Source organism: Bombus huntii, chromosome 5, assembly GCF_024542735.1.
Source record: "Bombus huntii isolate Logan2020A chromosome 5, iyBomHunt1.1, whole genome shotgun sequence".
In the NCBI taxonomy this organism is placed as follows: Eukaryota; Metazoa; Arthropoda; class Insecta; order Hymenoptera; family Apidae; genus Bombus; species Bombus huntii.
Window position 1 is genome coordinate 9223813 of NC_066242.1, and position 19673 is coordinate 9243485.

Genomic DNA, 19673 nt, shown 5'->3' on the forward strand with positions numbered 1-19673 from the left:
TATTTTATAAATTGAAAAATATAATTCATTCATCATTCCTTTGTACGGCTTTAAACAACATATTCAAAGTATTCTCCTTAACAAGGACCGATGCACTACTTTAAAATTGTTTAAAAAGTACAACGTATACGATGCTCGAGAATGCACAATTCAAAGAGGATCTTGTACTTCATTACATACCCTTGAGATCCGCTTACTGTTTGCAATTAACTTAAACTTTACCCTTTGACAATTAATACCTTCTAAGGCGGCTGCTTGTATGCCGTTACTGTTTGAAGGAATGTTTTAAGAAACTGATATTGACTGATATTACGAAGCGTGGCAAGAAGGTTTCGAAAATTACTCGTATAAAAATTTTGAAAAATAATGACAAGGTTGTGGATATTTATTCAAAATCATATTTCTCTAAATACAATTAAAAAGATTAAATTTAAACAGAGATTTGTTTCATGTATTAAAGGGATATTCTAGTCTAGAGGCATGAATTTCGGGCGGTTTTTGAAGCTCTGTACAAACGAAACAAAAAATATTTTGACTTTTCTAAGGTTCATGCTATAGCGGCATCTATACTAATTAAGAATCCGTTCGGTTTTGTTTGTTTCAGATGACCAGAAGGATTGAAATCATGCACGCCAGGACATCCTTTTTTGGACCCCCCACTTTGTCAGCTCATAACTTTGTGAATTTTGAGTTTCTTTTTTTGGTTAATTTTTTATGTAATCTTAAAATATCAATAAACAAATGATAAAAACATGGATAGCAAGAATATTTTTTGTTTCGTTTGTACAGAGCTTCAAAAACCGCCTGAAATTCATGCCTCTAGACTAGAATAGCCTCTTAAATATTTTAACAATTTTTGTACATTGAATATTTTTGAACATTTATTTTATGTACTTTTACATGTTTAAAGTTCTTATAAATGCATAAAAATTCGTAGTTCTCTAATGATTTAAGGCTCTGAATGAAAGCAATACACGACGCAAAAAATACATATATAGAAGTTCGATCTGATGGTCTGCAATTAATGTCGTATATGTTCTGCGGTGGCATTCAGCAGTTTCTATTGTAAGGAGAAAAAATAGGCCGATCGGATTGCTTGTCCGCGATTCGAATCCAGATCTTTCATTTACCAAGCGCTGCTCTATCAATTAAGCAATCCGGGCCATCGATAGATTATTTTCTCCTTAAGTCTAATAATTTAGCAATGGCAACTGTCATCGATATATAGGGAAGGAAGATTCTAGGTTGTTAATACTTTCCAATTTAATTTACTGCTTAAGAAACGTTTTCGAGAAAGCTACAATTATCGTTTTAAACACATCTTTAGTTTTCTTTGATCGTATATTTACTTGTCAGCAAAATAAGATTATAATCAATGTAATGTAATTCCTCATCTAAAACATTCATGTAAAAATTAAGTATCATTAATAGTATGATATTAATGACTAATACATAACAAAAGTAAAATAATGCAAAATGTAACGTTAATAAAGTATAAAATCCTAATATCAAATAAATGACACAAAATATTTAAAAAGAGAAAATGGTAGAATTATAAATACGTTTCGTATTTATCTCGTGGCGTTACATATAGGGTTAAATATTATATCTTACGAAATAAAATGCATTACCATAACTGCGAATATTTACATAAATTCATATTTCTATAAGCACAACTAAAAAAAAAAAAAAAAAACAGTGAATAAATAAAAATGTGTTCCCTCAAAATATTGATATTAAATATAATCTCTCAAAAATTATAACGTGTAATTTTCCTATTATGTGTATTGCGTACATTTCATATTTTTAAGTTAAAACCTGCCCAACAATGAGAACAATCAACAACAAGTAATAGATCAAAATTGACTGTTCGAAACCGAATGAACACGCTGTTCCGTCAACACTGTAAATATGCAAGCGCACAAATTACATATCTGTTCCGAAGCGGGTGTACTTAGTTTCGACTGGTTTGAACAGTCTACGAAACGTTGTTACCGAAATGACTTATTTCTTGCCGAGGTACGAAATGTTCTCTGGAAATTCGACGGATTCCTCGAAATGGCATTACCAGTAAAAACCAGCAAAACCAATCTTCTCACCTGCCAACCTCGCAATTCCTCATAAGCCAAGGTATCTCGTGTGCACGCGTACTACTAATTTTCTCTCAGTCTCATCGTGTGAAGCACCTAAGGTCGATTTTCTTCATAACCGTACGTTGTTCCGCCGCGACGGCCCTTTTTACAATGGCGCGTGTTCGAGAAAATAACATACTTCCCCTGTCCCGTGTCCTCCCTTTCCCACCGCCATGAAAATCCACCGGTAATGGAATTTGACAAAGGCAGAGGACGACCGTTGCTGGCTTCTGTCGTGTAGCTTACGAAATTATTCGATGTCTAGTTTCTTCCTACAGTGGAAGTCGCCAAAGTATTTGAACACTTACCGTAGGAAACTTTTATATACACTTTGTACATTTTATTATGTGCAATGGCTTTAAAAAACATTTTTATACCGTTGTATTTATTACGGCATTCGTATATTAATTAATTAAATCCAATTATATTAAGTTTCATATAATTTCATACTACTTTCATATGACTACAAAAACTTAATACCTATTATGAAAATTAAATGTGAAACCTAGTAAAACAGAAAGCACTTCATTGGAAAATAATACATTTTGTAGTCACTGTAAAACATTTTGAAATTTAATTAGTATTATAGCGAGCCACGACTGTCATAATTATATTTGTCAAATTTAAAACTAATCGGAAAATTTGTATTAAAGTTACAAGATATTTACTGAAAATATTCAATGAAAGATAAGTAGAAACTGAAAAATCAACATTCTACGAAATATATACTTGAACTAAGCATCTTGTTGCTTCCATACACGTTTTCAGTTTCGTTACAAACTTTATGTAATTATAATAGTCAGGTCTCAGTACGGTGCTAATAAAATGTCAGAATGTTTCGTATAAGACACATGATATATTTATAGTGTCATATATTAAAAGTGTCTACAAATATTTGAACACTTTCGTGAGACAGTGTAGTCTGGGCCATTCTTCCTTTTTCTTTTTCTCCTTTTTTTCGGCTACAATTTGATGAAAACTCTTTGCAATCAATTAATTCAAAGCAAAAATTGAATTACGCAGCGAGAAAAATGTTGCCAGCGAACTTTCATCAACGTGGAAGTCAGCGTGTATCCGCTGCCACCGTATTGCTCGTAGTCCCCGAGGATGACGACGTAGGATCTCATTATTCGATATGGCTAAATACGTGCATCTAGAAAATGAAATGTTCCTCGCATTTGGATCGTACAGCAGCGGTAGCGATGTATGGCTTAACTAACTTCCACGCGAGCAAAATTTCACGAAAGTTTATTCGCTGTGTTCCGTTGGTATGTAGCTGTACTTTATTAAAACTGTATTTATTGGTCTTGGCCTCTTTTTAACGCATTATAAATTGAAATATAGGATAATGAAGTTCCAATACGGAAGAATGTTTCGTGGAAATTTATTTCTCAGTTTAAGTTGTGGTAGATTAGAGATTTGCTTTGTTCTTTAGATTCCTCATTCTCTCATGCTGAAGATGGCTATTCACGTTTACTTTAATTTTCTTTTATTAATTACATATTTGCAGTGAATATCGTGTAACTTCTATATACATTTATTAAATTGGATCCTAAATTTTACCAATAGGATAGACGTATGTTCTTATAGTGCTGATAAAATTTCAAAATATATTCCATAACACACACAACATACGTGTATACATATATAAATATTTTTTACGATAAGCTATGAAATATTTTCGTGAGCCTCTGTATATTAAGAACGGTAGATGAAAATTCTCTTTGCAGGTAATCATTCAAAGGAGATTGAATTTAAAAATTACGAGAAACAAATCTTTGGCGGTCGTAGGCACTGAGACTAATGTACACAGAGTACGCCCCGGAAGATCTTTCAAGGGGAAAAGTTCTCTTCTTCTTTGCTTAACCTCTTTAACTTTTATAGACCAGCCTCTCAAACTTTCATACTACGATAACTTCTACGTTTTCCTCCTATATCACGCAATTATTTTAGTTGTGTATACGTATACACACAGAAAAGTATCCAACGTCAGCATTGAAAATTATTTTCGATGACACGGAAAAGCGTTTAAGGAAAAAGTTCTTCGGCAAGGGGGAAGGCGGACGGCGCGGGAAGGCTTTACTTCGTGAAATTTCGAGATCGCTTCAGGATGTACCGTATCGCACAGGATCTGTACAGGATCTGCCCGTATCGATTTCTATGGATACTTCAACGCTACAATCTCGAATATAGAATAGATTCGATAATGCATGTTAATGGAATTTTCACATCTCGAATAGTGTATTAGTAATGTAACGAATAGTTATTAGTGATTTATAGAAAATGAGAAGTTGACAGTATATCCAAAAATTTGGAAAGAAAAACGGAAATATCGTAGAATTTTATTAGAATTTTAATAGAATTACAGATATTGTAGATTTTATTATCTACAGATTAATATCATTGAAATAAAACAATCTTTGGAGCTTTTATATATGTTTCATATATAAGTTCTTTTTGATAAATCATTCCAATATATTTTTTCTTTTTGTGAAGGTTCTAGTTTCAATAAATAAATGACTATTTACGTTTCAAGGGAAATTTCATCACAGAATTTAAATAAGAAATTATACTACATTAATTATGCCACGTCGCAACCATTTTTTACATTCTCGCTAAAATTAAAAAAAAATCTTTTAACGATAGAAAAACACAATCAGGTTGAGGAAGTCTCAAAGAATGCAAGCTTAACTTTCGTACGATTTATTTACGATCTCCATAAAAGTTATTATAGAATACGAGTAAATCATGAGAGAAACGGAAAATCTGTTTCATTGCATCAAACGGTCTGTCGGCGTTAATTTATGACATAAAAAAACAAATTGGGAACGAAATAATTAAGTTTACAGAATTAAATGGAACGTGATTAACAGCTCAACAAGCTTTGGACTAAATAAAAATAAGGGATTTATACTGCAGATTTCTAATGAACGAATAAAGAACAAATAGAAAATTTGACTTGAATTCATCAGCGTATTTCGAATCAACGTATCCATCATCCAAACAATCAACAACCATACATACGAATGAACATTCGAATCAATAACGTTAGACACTCTGCAGGTTGTGTAGAAACGCTCCTAAACCATTAATTTCACGGGTTTCCCTTAACTGCGGATTCGATAATGACGCGTGGATTATAGGTATCACTTACCGCCACGTTGTTCAGAGTGAATGAGAGATGAGCCGGTGGTTTGGAGGGTGGTAAGCTACAATTTGCCCTCAAAGTGTCTCCGGCATCGTAACGTTCGCGTTCCGATACGATAATGGGCGTGCCTTCGGGTAGAACTGAAACATAATAATTCCATGAGTGTATCTCTTCTACTCATCGTCGACAGGTCGGTTATTCGTGCCTCGTTCAAACGATACAAACGACATTATACCGCCATTTTGCTACCTAGCCGAGCAACATATCCAATATTCAAGCGGCTATGAGGAACAGATTAGGTAGTTAGTTTTATGATATTTCCCGTCGACGTAACTGCATGCGAAAGAAGAAAACCGAAGGATGAAATAGAAGCTTGATTAATTATCTCTGTTCAATTTTTGAAGATAATTTTTGTACAATAATTATAAAGGGATTAAAAATGCATTCATAATACGAACATACTGATTAAGATATAAAATATATACAAAGAAAGCTGTTGTTATTTCTATACTCAGAGGTAAGATCAGAATAGTTATTATTTTATTGAATGGATAAATCTATCACACCGTTCTGAGCCAAAAAAGTCTTTATTGCACGCGCTTACAAAAACTAGGGATAAAAACAAAAAGGCATCTTAAGCCTATCGATTAAATCTATCGATTGTAACTAGGATCATCCTCTAGTTACTATTTCTTATAACTAACGCATCTGCATATGGATGGCGAGCACGAACTCACGTTGTCATTTTCAACAGAAGCTGATATACGCATATATGCAATCAGAAAAAGCAAACTTCAATCCATATATTTTACAAACAATCATTCAAATTTTTAGAACCTGCACTGTGAATTTCTAAAATTCCCATGACATATGTATAACGAATGATCCGAGTGATCAGTTCGACCATTCTAATAGCTCTATTGTTAAATTCTTCACGGACGTTCATATATTCTATAAAAAAAAATAATCCATATTTAAAAAGATTAATATCGCAGTAGTTCGAAGTACAATCAAATCATCCTAATCATAATATTTTAGACGATTATGAAATTACAGCCGGGAATCAGTGCAACTATTTTCCTTCTAACGGAGATGGAATATATTATGTATTATACATCTGGGTAGTAGCAATGCCGGTGGATACGGGTCGAATTAATCTTGTTCACAGCCATTTCGTTGATTTAATTCTGTAACAAGGCGTTCCACTGCGGGTTAAACGAATCGTGTTGTAACAATCTGCATTTCGCCACTACCGGGAAGATTTTCTAGAACGAAAAAGAAGAGCGCACTGAGAGAATCTCGAATCGATTGATTTGAAATAAACGAGACCTTTCGTAGTTCAACCGCACGCATTCGACTTTCCATTAAGTATATTGGATTTTCGAACGCTGTCGACAAATCTTTCGAGACAATCCGAATAATGGTATAAAGTAGGTCGTGGTATTGTTACAAAATATTAACGATATAAGTTTCATTCGTGTTGGAAGAATAACAAGAACGGCTCGAGGAAATCGTGGCTCCTGACGACATATGTACAGTATCGTACATACAGGGTGCCCCAAGTTCTTGTCAGAATGAAACTATCGCACGTAGACTACAGGGAAAGACACGGTAAATATAATACTTGCTGATTTTTAATTTTAATATCACTTTATGATTAAAATGGAATCTTTCCACATAAAGGAGCTAAAAGTAAGAAAGAACTTGTTACGGAATTAATGCTTCGTTTTATGGAAAAATTGCGGGACACCCTATGTACTGGCTCTATTGTGACGATAAACTTAGAAGTTGAATGGTTGAGATGCAACCGTGAATTATTTCATTTGAAATTTTAAATGAGGGTATTTCATAACATCGTGGATAATTGCGCAGATACAATACGTATTATATTTTTATGTCATCGTTTCGTACATTTTTGCGGATTGGAACAGGTAACTATCGCTTGGAACGAATGTCCGTAACATGTTACATCGAAATCACATTGAATAAAACATTCAACATTGATCAATGGAAATACGTTGCTAAACAACGTTAACAACTTCGGTTTGTGACAATATTCGGTACAAAACCGTGTTTTCGAAGCACCGCCTTAATTGAAAGCTTCTGCAAATTTTACGTCAAAAACGTATGTACAATAGCATCATGTTAGTTGAGAGTCATCTGCATGTGCTCGTTTCAAAAATATGAAATTTGCGTTGAAATTTTTTAACTAATTAAGGAGCGAAAGACAATAAGGTAGAAAAAATATTTTTGATATTTTAGACGAGTATTTAGGTATGTAGACAGGAGGTTATAAATGTAGTAATATATAGCACACAATCTTTGAGATTTTACTATAACTATTACATTGAAGCATTACGAAAAGAAGTAAGTAGCGCATTCCAATATTATTATTACACTCTCTTAACAAATTTATATGACGTATAAAATAAAATTAGAAAAACGCGTGCAATACGTAAATTACCAAACTTTTGAAAATAACATAACTTGAAATACCTCAAATCTCATAATAATAATAATAATAACGTTATCGCACCATTGGGTTTATAATTACATATTGCAAGTTCCAATATTAACCAAATAATTATTTATTACAATTATACCATTAAGATTGTTGTATATTACATACGACCCAACTCTCGTCAAATGTTAGCATAACAAGAGTCACCACAAGAGAATAGGAATTGTTCCAAAATTAATTGGAGGATACAAAATGGTAGAACGTTAGTAGCACTCGTTTTACCGAGCACTAATTGGTGTCTCGTGATACACACGCCACTTCAACGAGCTAACGAGTAGAGAGTTTAGACCGGCTATTATCGCATTTAATTTTACAATCGAGCGAATCCACAACGCACGAAGATCGTTGTTGTACCCCGCCACCTCTCTCACTTATCTAGAACCCGAACGACAGCTGAAACTAGAACCGATTACCGCGAACTGAAGCGAGGGAAATAACCATTTACCCTCTCACCTTGTCGGTGATAAACCGGTGATTCGCAAAACTATAGAACGACTAATCGAATTTCAGTTATGTTATCGTCTATGACTGCTGTTCTAACCTGATTGCTCTTACAGCCGCTACCAATCTACGCCCGTTTTGTATAGCAATTGCAAATATGATTTCATATTTTCAAATATAAACAAATTTCACGGAAGGATTCGTAGAAAATTGGAGAGGGAGAAACAAGATGGATCTGTTTCAACTGAGAAAACTTTGCATACATTGGTTTAACATTTACCTATGTTTTAATATCCTAATTATAGGTTTCAACATACCTGACAATCAGATTTGCCACGTAATTTTACGATACGCGTGTGATATCGTACCAACCGAACGCAAATTGCAAATTATGAAATTTTCTAGCGTGAGTTGTATAATAGCTTGGATAAAGTGTATATTCAAAAATATAAATTTGAATTTTGTATGAAAATTATGTGTTAATTTGTGGTATGTAATATATGTATAAATATGTAAATCCTACACTGTGACTACTCGTCTCTGACAGAAGTTTGAATTTTTATCTTAACTGAAATGTAGTAAAGAATTTTCAGAATCCCAACGATTGAGCTTTTTCAATTGCAAAGAGCCATAACGAACAAATACATGCTGAAACAATTTAATGAACAAAATTACTAATCTAAGAGATTAAATGGCTATAGTAATGGTAAAAATATGGACGTCAAAGATTAAGTATGAGAATAAAATGTAATGAAGATTTCTTTTATGTGTGTGCGACTATAGCGTAATGAAAAAGCAGTTGGTTTTGGGATTACTGTACACAACAATTTAATTGATAATTGAATATATGATTGCAAGTCTTGTTACGAAATTCAACATCGACTATCTCGCATTCCTAATAACAATCTTTTAAAGAAAATAAAGTAACTTATGTCTCCCTTTAAGTTCTTTGGTTAAAACAGTAAATCCTCTAAAATTACCTAATCAGTGTATATATTCTTGTCAAGTATTATAATTGACGCCTGGAGTAAAATGCAGCGTCTCCATTTCCATGAATTCTAAGTATAATCGTTAGTCCCTATTTACGGAGAGAATTATGTTCTCGAATTGACAATGTCCAATTATGCTGTTTAAGCTAATGGAAGGGAGCATCATGGTATTGACCAATTCTCACTGAAACAGATGAACTTGCGGAACCAGTATTAGTGCGCGCGTTTCAGCAAGCAAATCGATTTCCATTGATTTACAGTCGATTTGTATTTATTTATCGCTACATTCATTTCGAATCTTTTCGATTGCCTCGCGTTTGAAACGAAACTGCCTTAAAACATTGTGTTATTAAGTTAGTGTACTGCAGCAATACATAATTAACAATGAAATATAATAATATAAGCAGTAAACTTGACATGTAGCTTTAGGGTTATAGAAATCTTGACAGATAAAATCATGCTAAATATAGAGCTATATAATGATAGGTATTATAATAAAATTTATTATATAGTATATGAAACAATAAAGGTATAACAAGTCAAATAATATTATGATGCAAAATCTAGACATAATTAATAGATGTTAAATACTAATTAGAATAAAATACCTAAAAGCCAATTATTTCTATATATATTCATTTACGTCCGTCGTTAATTGAAATTAGAATTCTGTACAGTTCTTTTTCATAACTTTCTACATTTAGAATTTTTTTCATCAATACGAATTAATTTTTTGACATGGAACCGTTCGACATATAGCAATACGTTGATCAAAGGAATATATAAACGGTTGAATGCGGTTGATTTTAATTCCAATTTTCAGGGAGATGTGGAAATTAATATCAAAAGTCAATTCTCATTGACGCAGGGATGAAACAGCGTATTATGATTTAAGCTGCAATCTGGTTTTTCAATCTTCGATATTTACGATGAGATGAATGGAATTCAGATAGTACTAATCGATATAAAAGTCATTCTCATCGACGTTCCACGGAATCCAGAAGAAAGTACAATTTTTCTTCGACTACGTGAAAACTGCAGCAGGCCCAGATTCGTTTACTTTAAGAACATCCCACGGTATTATCGTAAAATATGAAATTCATATCCGTACCAGCGCAAAGTCTACCTCGTCTAGCGCGAAAAATTTCTATCCTTAGACTCAAGTGCTGCTAATAAAGAACCCGTCCTATGGATATTATTCTCCCGTCGACGATAACGTTTTTCACCAAAAACCTGAAATGTCGTGTCTTACACGCTCAACTGTGAGATGACATTAACGATTATTAAACTACGAATATTTATGTAATTTTTATAATTATTCATATTTTTCTGAATATGATTTCAGCTAGGTAGATATTTTTTTGTATTTATCGCAGTGTGTCAGGTTCGCGTAAGACACGGATGGGGGTCGAGTAAAATCTTATCAAGTTACATGTGTCCTTTATTAGACATTTATAAAATAATCAAAGTCTTTTAAACTTTTTTTTTTAAAGTCAAATATTTGAAAACAGATGGTGCGGATACCAAATATTATAAAGACTACTACGTTACTTTGAATATTTTATATGTTTTTACATCTAAAATTTACATCAGAAATGGACGAAATTATGAATTAAATCTAAAATTTTTTCTTTACTTTTGAAGAAAATTGATGTAATACTAAAATACTTTTCTAACTTTAAACCACTTTGACAGATATAATATTGACATTTTTTTACTTACATAAATGTTAACTAGTAAAATGATATATCCATTACTAATAACGTTAATCATGTATATGTATTTTCATTTTGAATTTGTTGACTGTGCTTTAAATATCATTGTGTACAACTAACCTAGCACAGTCAAAGGCATATGTAACCAATATAGTCTAATCTTCCTTAACCAACCCAAAACCTAATCCAGTCTAATATGCTTAACATGTCTGATTAGAACATAATCTACCTAACCCTGATCTCTATTACTAAGACAGTTAAGTGTACTATCATAAGTAAGTTTTCAGCAGACGTTGTTGTTACAACATTGAAAACTAATAAGGACGTTAATATTAAGTTCTCGAATTGGAGTCTTAAAACAATAGTAAATATGTTATATAAATTTATTTCGAAATTTATTCTAAATAAATAAGATTACTGGAAATATATTCTTATGGTAGTTTCACGATCGCGGAATTCATAAGGTTATACTACTTGTAAGTCAGTACTACTGTACGTTGTACAATATTTTTCGCTGTTGGAGTCACATAAATTATAATTTTGCAGGTTACGGCGGTAATATATGGGGTGGTACAAGTGATCTGACACTGTAACAGATGAAAAGAATGTAATTTTGTTTATTAAAACATAGAATGGAACGTATAGAAAACATTTTCTTTTAGAAAATTTGTAAAAGGTTTTATAAGAAATTTACTTCGCTGTAAATAAAATGTATACAAGACAATTTATCCAAAACGATTATTATCCTATTACAAGTGTCTTAATCTATCAGTTCTTACAATTTCAATAAGATTGTTCTCTTATTTTTATGCGCAGATTATGCCTTTCCAATTTGATAAGAAATATTGATAACTCTCTATAAATCATAATACCATAATAAGACTTTGATTTTAATAAAAAAACATTTGTAACCTGACTTCGTAAAATTTTATTTCATCCTCGTGCACTTCTTATGCTGATTTGAAAAGTTGGAATAAATGTAAAACAGTGATATGCCGTACAAATTGTTTTATTAGTTGCGAACGATCGTATTCCTAAATATACAGAAACTTCATTGTTTCTCCACGACAAATGAATTCGTAGATTCAACAATTTACATTTTTTACTTCGCTTTTTACTATCGTATCAATTTATCACCAAATGAGAAGTAAATTGAGAATAAAACTAGGAAACCGAGTTTTATTAGTACTGTATAATTTTATGACTGAGTATACGGAAATTTCATTCTCTCACATTCGACGAAAGAGTTTACGACGAAAAAGTAAAATTAATTGTTTACCCGTTCATCCCATTGATTTTTTTATCACCAACTGTATCAATTTAACATCAAATGAGGATTCAATGGGGAAAAAATTAGAAAACGGAGCGATTGAAATTTTTGCAGATATTTTTGTTCCCGAACAACGTATGAACATTCTAGCTATTCTGCTTTCTTTCGAAATTGTGCACATACGTATACGTGCAGGCATGCGTGTGTCAACGAAATACGTGCGGATTTATACAGGGCCGTTTCGTTTCGTAACGCAACCGAATTTCGCGTACACATCGCGACATTATCGCTTAGTCGACAGGATCGGGGGATGGGGGTTGCACGCTGCAGCTAATTTGTGTCGCCGAAAGTGTTTTATACGGACGAATTCGTCCATGGCCCATGGAATATTGCTCGATACAAACGATCCATGAATCCCGCGGATTTGAATGGGCCACGGTTCGCCGGGATTTCGACAGGCATCGCGTATCATTCGATCATCAATCTTGTTGCTCGCTTATCGCTAGCCGATTTCAAAATTGCTCTCGCTCTTTACGTTCTGCGTATGTATGTTGGTCAACAACTGTTTAATCTACACCGGGTGTAATGGTAAATGACATAAACTATGAACGTACCAATCGAGAAAGCTGTAAACGTTTTTTTATACAATAATTATGCAAAGAGGAAAGTTTTAATATAGATACATGGTGTGCGTTGTCACAAATATGTCACAAATATAGGTTTCTTCGAAATAAATGATCAATCAGTTTGGTAAAGAATCGAACAATTGAACACCGTAACAAACCATTTAATAACATAGAACTGATTATTGAATTTCAAAATAGCTTATCGTGTTTTCGTATGATGATGTATTTATTATTTGATTATTCTTAAGCGTAAAAAAGTCGATTAATATTCTATACAACAAGAAGAGTATATTAATATAGTCAAGTGCGTTATTATATAGTGAAAAATATAAGATTATATACCTATACGTATCAGTATAGCCTGAACAAATCAGAATAATGGTAACAGAAACGTAGTTGAACTTTGATACGTTCATTGCCGAGTAAATGTCGCATTTTAATCACGGTGTCCATTTAATTGTAGCGTCATTTCTGTTGATGTTTCGATGAAACAGAAAAAATAACAGGAAGGGGAAAGAAAAAGTGAGAGAACGAGATATTTCTCGCCGATGAAACAACTCTCTGTCATCAATTACGTGGATACAGTTAATTCATTACGAAGCTGTCGACTGAATTCGTTTTTTGTCTCGTCAGAGTGTGAACTTGTAATTGCGTGCCTGGCTGTACGATGCGGCGACTTGGAATTGCATTAACTAATTTTCCCCCGTTTTTTTTTTTTTTACCTCCTACCTGAAATGTCGTAACGTATTTATCGACCGGTTAAACGTAACGACCGATCAACGAAATCGCTCGAAAATTGGTTTTTAAACCTCCCACCTCGCTCGCACACTGTCAACGAATCAAATAGAACCCAAGTGATTGCACAGTTGACTGAATACAAAGAGACTATAACATTATTGTATCAAAAAATTGAACGGACGTCTTGTTTGAACAGGCACCTTGTTCAGACGGTTTTAAATTGCTCTATATTGCATTATCCACCTTGTTATATTATTATGTCACTGTATAATTTATAGAATAATGAAAATTTTCCAAAGAGTACACTTTACTTGAAGAATATTTTTAAATTTCCCGATAGAAAGACGAATGAAGTTTTTTCAAATCCTTTATGTTGTATGTATCCATGTTGATTTAAGATGCAGCGTTCGAAGTACTATTTGTGGTACTTTTAAAGTTGGATATTTAATAAAATTGGATGAACCTGAACTCTACAAAACAAAATTCATTTTAGAAAATATGTGCGAAGTAGGTAAAACAATTAGGGTAAGTTTGTTGAATTAAATAATTTACAATACTTATATTATTTTAGAATTAACTGGAGTTGAGTTAAATTTATGTATCCTTCTACCCATTTTTAATTTGTTGTTCATTGTACAAAAGAATCTTAAATATTTTATTATTGTTCTTCGTTCTTCAATTGCTTTAATTAAGAATATATTAACGACATTGTGTAGCTTTCTATGTAAAAGGTGTCTCATCTTGTTTAAAAAAATATGTGCCGTCATCGCAAAGAGGATCAGTGCAAAGATTGTAAGATTGCAGTAAAAATTTAATTTAAAGTTAAAGTACATTGTTAAATTAAATAATACCTACGCAAGTGAAAAGAAAATGTTCTCTTTGTAAAACGGAATGATTAAATGTATTCTTTCGACTCTTAATTATTCCTTCGGTCTCCCTTGGTTCCTTGAAATTCGTTCCAAGAAGTGTTCGGAACTTGAACTATGAGAATTGATTAAAGTTCAGAGCGCACGCAAGGAATAGTTTCTCGCTGCACCGTCATTCTTTTCTAATGCTTGCTGATTCCAGAAATCGTTCAACTACTTATATTGCTTTCATTACAAGAGTTCATATTATTTGTTAATAGACATCCATCGATTTTTCTAGTTATCTCTCGAGTTTCAGTCCTCTAGTACGAAAGATCTATATATATATATATATATATATATATATATATATATAGATTACAAACACATTTGTTGTAGAATATTTAGGTATTTTTAGAAAATGTATCTAATATGCAAAAACGCTCCTTATAATATTTAAAAGATAAACCACAAATCTCTATTTGCATTTCGTTTCCTTAATTGTGTTTTTATCATTTTTTTCTCTATGATTTGTGGGTTAACAATTCTTAAAAAAGTTATTCATAAAGTACACTATAAAGGCAACTAAATTAAAAAATGAAACTTATGTCTTTAATAAACAGAGTTACATAAAATAAAATTGCCTGAACAAAATGTAATAAATGTTACAGAAGAATTTATTCCTCAGACTTTCAACTTTAACATAATTCTTCAAAATTCACGGAAGTGTATAGTTTGTATACTTTTTAAAAATTCACTATCTATTCTAATATTACAAATCTTACATTTACTTTTATCACTTCTTAATGTTTTTATTATTCGCAACTCATTGTCAAACACATCTTTATCAGACAGCGTTTAACTTTTACGTTATCAAAGTTCGATTATCTAGTGCTCAAATGCATAGAATCTTAGATATAGAGTTCTCTGAGAACCAGCTCACGAAGTTTGAAATCCTAACATTCGCACGATTTAACGTTTGCCTGAGAGCAACTTCCTGACGAATTGAAATCGGTGCTGCAATTTCATTCGTTACGTTGAATACGCTGCATGAAGGGACATGGACAGCGAATTTAATAAAAATCAATTTCGCGTAATTGTTTGCAGAATGGCCGAAATCCGAGATAAAAGTGCCGATCCACGTACCGTAAGACGAGAGAACCTCACATGAGTATTCCAAGCGTATGTAGTCGAGAATATTTTCCATGGTAACGTTCGTATTCTTACCGCACACGCTTGAAATTCATAGGCCATTCGAAGAACCGAGCAAGAAGAAGCATCAGAATTATCATACATTTCCTGATCCTTATTTCTTTAAACTACTCTTTCGGATGGATGGAAACGCTCGGTCAAATAAATGCATCTCAGAGCTCTGATGCACACAGTTTATTGAGTCGATAGGAAAAATGAAATTCGCCATTTTCTTTCTTTATCTACACACTTGCCTAAACGTATTCATGAATTTTATATGCTACCGGAATATTTGAAAAATGTGGAAGATGGGTTTGATAGTATAAGGTTCGTTTAATCATTCGATATTTGCATTGGTTGACATGCGTGAAAAAGTGTTTAATAAAAAAGGTTTGAAAAATTTGGAAAACAGATTTTTTAGCGGCTACGGTTGTGAAGATTTTGGAACCTTTGCCATGTAAATATTGAAAATACAATATTTTTATATTTTTGGAAGGATTTTGTTATTTCAATTAGACAATAATTGATTACTTTAAAATAAAAGTTGATTAATAACACTCGTGCCTATTGAAGTGAAAAAATGATTTTAGTAGAATTAAATCAGACTATCAAATCGGATAGAGATATACACAATAGAGTAAAAAGTAATGAGACACGTATATTGAATTAAATAAATACATATAAATAATATACTATTTTAAATATAAAATATATGAAAATATTTTCTCAGTGTCTGATTAACAATTCGATATTTAGCATTGGAATCAATTTTCATTCTATACAAATTAATAAAAATTAGTCATGTAGATTATCAAATAATTAATTAGCATTTCAAACTGGTTTTATTAAATTTTCTTCTCTTAGAATATTTTAACAGAATATGAAATACGCATTCTTCTGTGTTACAATTTATTTCTAAACATAACGGGTGTCAAGCTCTTATTATTCTATTATTTCTTCACATTCCACGAAGTAGTCTTCTTCTCATTGAGGCTGACTACAATCGTGCGTTTTACGAAATCACTGTACTCGGATCCAGCAAATTGCTGGATTACAGAAATTCTAGGGCAGCTGCCTAGCAAGAACCATGCATTCTATTCTATCTTGCATTCCTTGTTTTGTTTGTGAACAATAGTCTCCTGTTGGCAATTAATATTTTAGCAACACGTGTAGGAGTGCTCCAAATATATGAAAAACATGTAATTTAGTTTATTAACGTAATTCAATTCAATTATGTATAATACGATTTATCTTACTGAGATTTATATCAGATTTTAATTAGTTTTCAAATTTTAAACGATAATTGATTATTCACTTTCGATTTAGGTATTGTTTCCTTTGTAGCTACATACATGTCAATTTCGTTCACACTCGTCTAATTACAAATTTAATTTAACTAACCTAAATTTTATTACACAATGCAATTAGTGGCCAATTCTCAAAAAACAAATGATGTAATTTGTTAACTTCGTTTATCGGAAGAAGATGGCACAAATAATAGCGAATTTTTTAATAAATTTAAAAAATAGCGCTTGTAATATCATTACTAGACTTTTTATGCAAATTCATACGTTTATGAACTTAACTGGAGTTGGATTTAATATTGTATTTGCCATAAACGAACCTATTCTTTACGACGGAATAAAACTGTTACAGCTTAAAAGATTTCTTACGAACTTCGTGTAAAGTAGTGACGTTAGAATGTATAGCTGCCTGTAGATCAATTAACATGGTAATAATAGTAAACGCGTTCCAGAATGTCGTCCATGATTTCATTTTAGATTAACACGAAGCTATTCCAAGCAATCATTTATGCATGTCACACTTCACTGTATTACTGCAACTGACAATCAGTTAACAGTCAGCTAGTAGTTTAAAGTTCCATACCACATAGTAGAAATCGATAATTTTTTAAAGAAACAATGATACATATTTTTCTTGAATACACATTTTTCATATGTTCGAGTTTGATTTCTAAAAATTTTATTTCAAAAATTTGGTTTAAGAGAGTCTTCTAATTTTCGAATGGCGATGGATGGAAGAAGAAAATTCCGATAACAATAAAATGACGAAAAACTTGGCGCGGTTCTTTCTAAATTTCTTTGTTGTAACAATTTCTTCCGCTCTTTTACAATAAAAATGATATTCTCCAGCTAAAAGTTCCCAGTAATACTGTACCTCTCAGATGTATTCTTCTTCTACTGTTAAAAGAAATAAAAAAAGTGCTAATTCAAAATGGCAAATATCAAAAATCATAGTTTGCTTTTATAATAAACGCAATCTTTTTTATAAATAGTAATAACAATACGCTCTAGATATCCTGCATAGGTGAAAGCTTTTCAAACACGTCTTTACCTTTGAAAACGCAAAAGTTGGATAGACACGTGGTACTTTACGAGGCGAGTTCACAGCACCTCCTACAAAAATTCGGATCGAGTAACGTTTCGCACGATTTCAACTTATATTCGTCAAACATTCGACTTATACCAGGTCTCTGCAAAATAGGTAACGCGCCACCGATAAGTCACGGACCTCGCGTCATGAATTCTCAGAACGCGTTACCTGTAAGCTGGCTGATAAAAAAAAAATATGAAAGAGTTTGACCGGGACAACTGGCCGCGCGTGAAAAATTCCTCAAGATGGGAGGAATCGAAAATGCGCGCGCCACAGAGATTTGGGTTTCAATATCGGAACTACTCACCGTAAATTCAAGATTCCCCTGGACCTTTCGCTCAGACTGGCAAATCGAAGTTCGTTTCGACTTCTGGCGTAAGAGGCCTCCGATAAACAGGAGCGTCGATCGACTTCACGAAAAATCGCAATGGTATTTGGTCGATGGTTACGTGAGTGGTAGTTTCAAAGCTATTTCCTTTGATATCACCAAATAGAGATTGAAAGAAATGAACGTGCAACGGAGACTGATGATATTTGTTGAAAAAGAAAAATTTCATGGTAATAAAAAAAAGGGAAGAATGTAACGTTTAATAAAATAATAGATGTCGATGATTTGATCAGATACGTAATGTATTATATTTAATTTCTAAACATTACGAGATATAAAATGCTCGTTTCACAAATATAGAATTTTGTGAAAACATTTGTAAATTTCGTGAATTATTTATTAAAAATCATATACAGAAATCACAGAGTAGTAGTGAGTTCTCAAAAGTGTGTTATTAATTGACTATACTGCTTTCATAATTTCCTACTGAAAAATTTATGTAGGAATGTTATATTATTAGTTTGTAGGTAACAGTATGATTTATACAATATCGTTTGTACCCACACGAAATCGAATATAATACCCCGTTTCACGTATTCGTCACTCACTACTTCTATGACACAACAACACAACGATCTTCACACGACAACGATAAATTCAACTCTGTCAATGACTCTCTCAACTCTCTCTCAACTCTCGTGACAATGTTTTCCATGCTCACTTTTTTCCCAAACATACCTTTGTAACGCTCATAACACTCTTTGACAACGTCAACATATCTTGACAACGCTAATAAATAATTACCCCTCACCCCACGTCCTTCCCTGATGTCACACTATCCCACATTTATACACGATAAATTACATACAAGACTGCAAAAAATTTGTCCATGATTTGGGTCTGATTCATGAGATCACTCACAGTATACATCGAACTAAATAGCAACAGATATAACAGTAACTTAATAATATATAATGCACTAAATAGCAACAGATATAATAGTAATTTAATAATACCAACACCAAAATTAATAATTTTCTAATTATTCATTTTTAGATGTAGTTTGTTCCCTGGAAGTATTCTGATATTAAACGAAAATTTCTACGTAACTATATATCATCTGTCGTTGTAGAAAATTAACATAATGGTGTATAGCTAAATTAAAATTAAAATTAATTTAAGTAGATAGGTACATCATCTGTCGTTGTAGAAAATTAACATAATGGTGTATAGCTAAATTTAAATTAAAATTAATTTAAGTAGATAGGTACATTAAATCCATGACTAGTTTATTTATTACAGGATGCTTTAAGATCAGCTTGTTAACTAATTAGT

General features: G+C 32.3%; 1 protein-coding gene across 3 annotated transcripts in view; it reads right to left on the reverse strand.

Moving 5' to 3' along the window:
- Nucleotides 1–19673, reverse strand: part of LOC126865899 (uncharacterized) — a 210428-nt gene that overhangs the window by 76185 nt on the left and 114570 nt on the right. For all 3 annotated transcript variants that reach the window (XR_007689720.1, XM_050618851.1, XM_050618850.1), the window contains exon 4: nt 5287–5420. Coding sequence is in view for 2 of the 3 variants with exons in the window: in XM_050618851.1 (XP_050474808.1) it covers nt 5287–5420 (134 nt within the window). In the remaining variant the exon portion in view is untranslated. The remainder of the gene's footprint in view (nt 1–5286; nt 5421–19673) is intronic.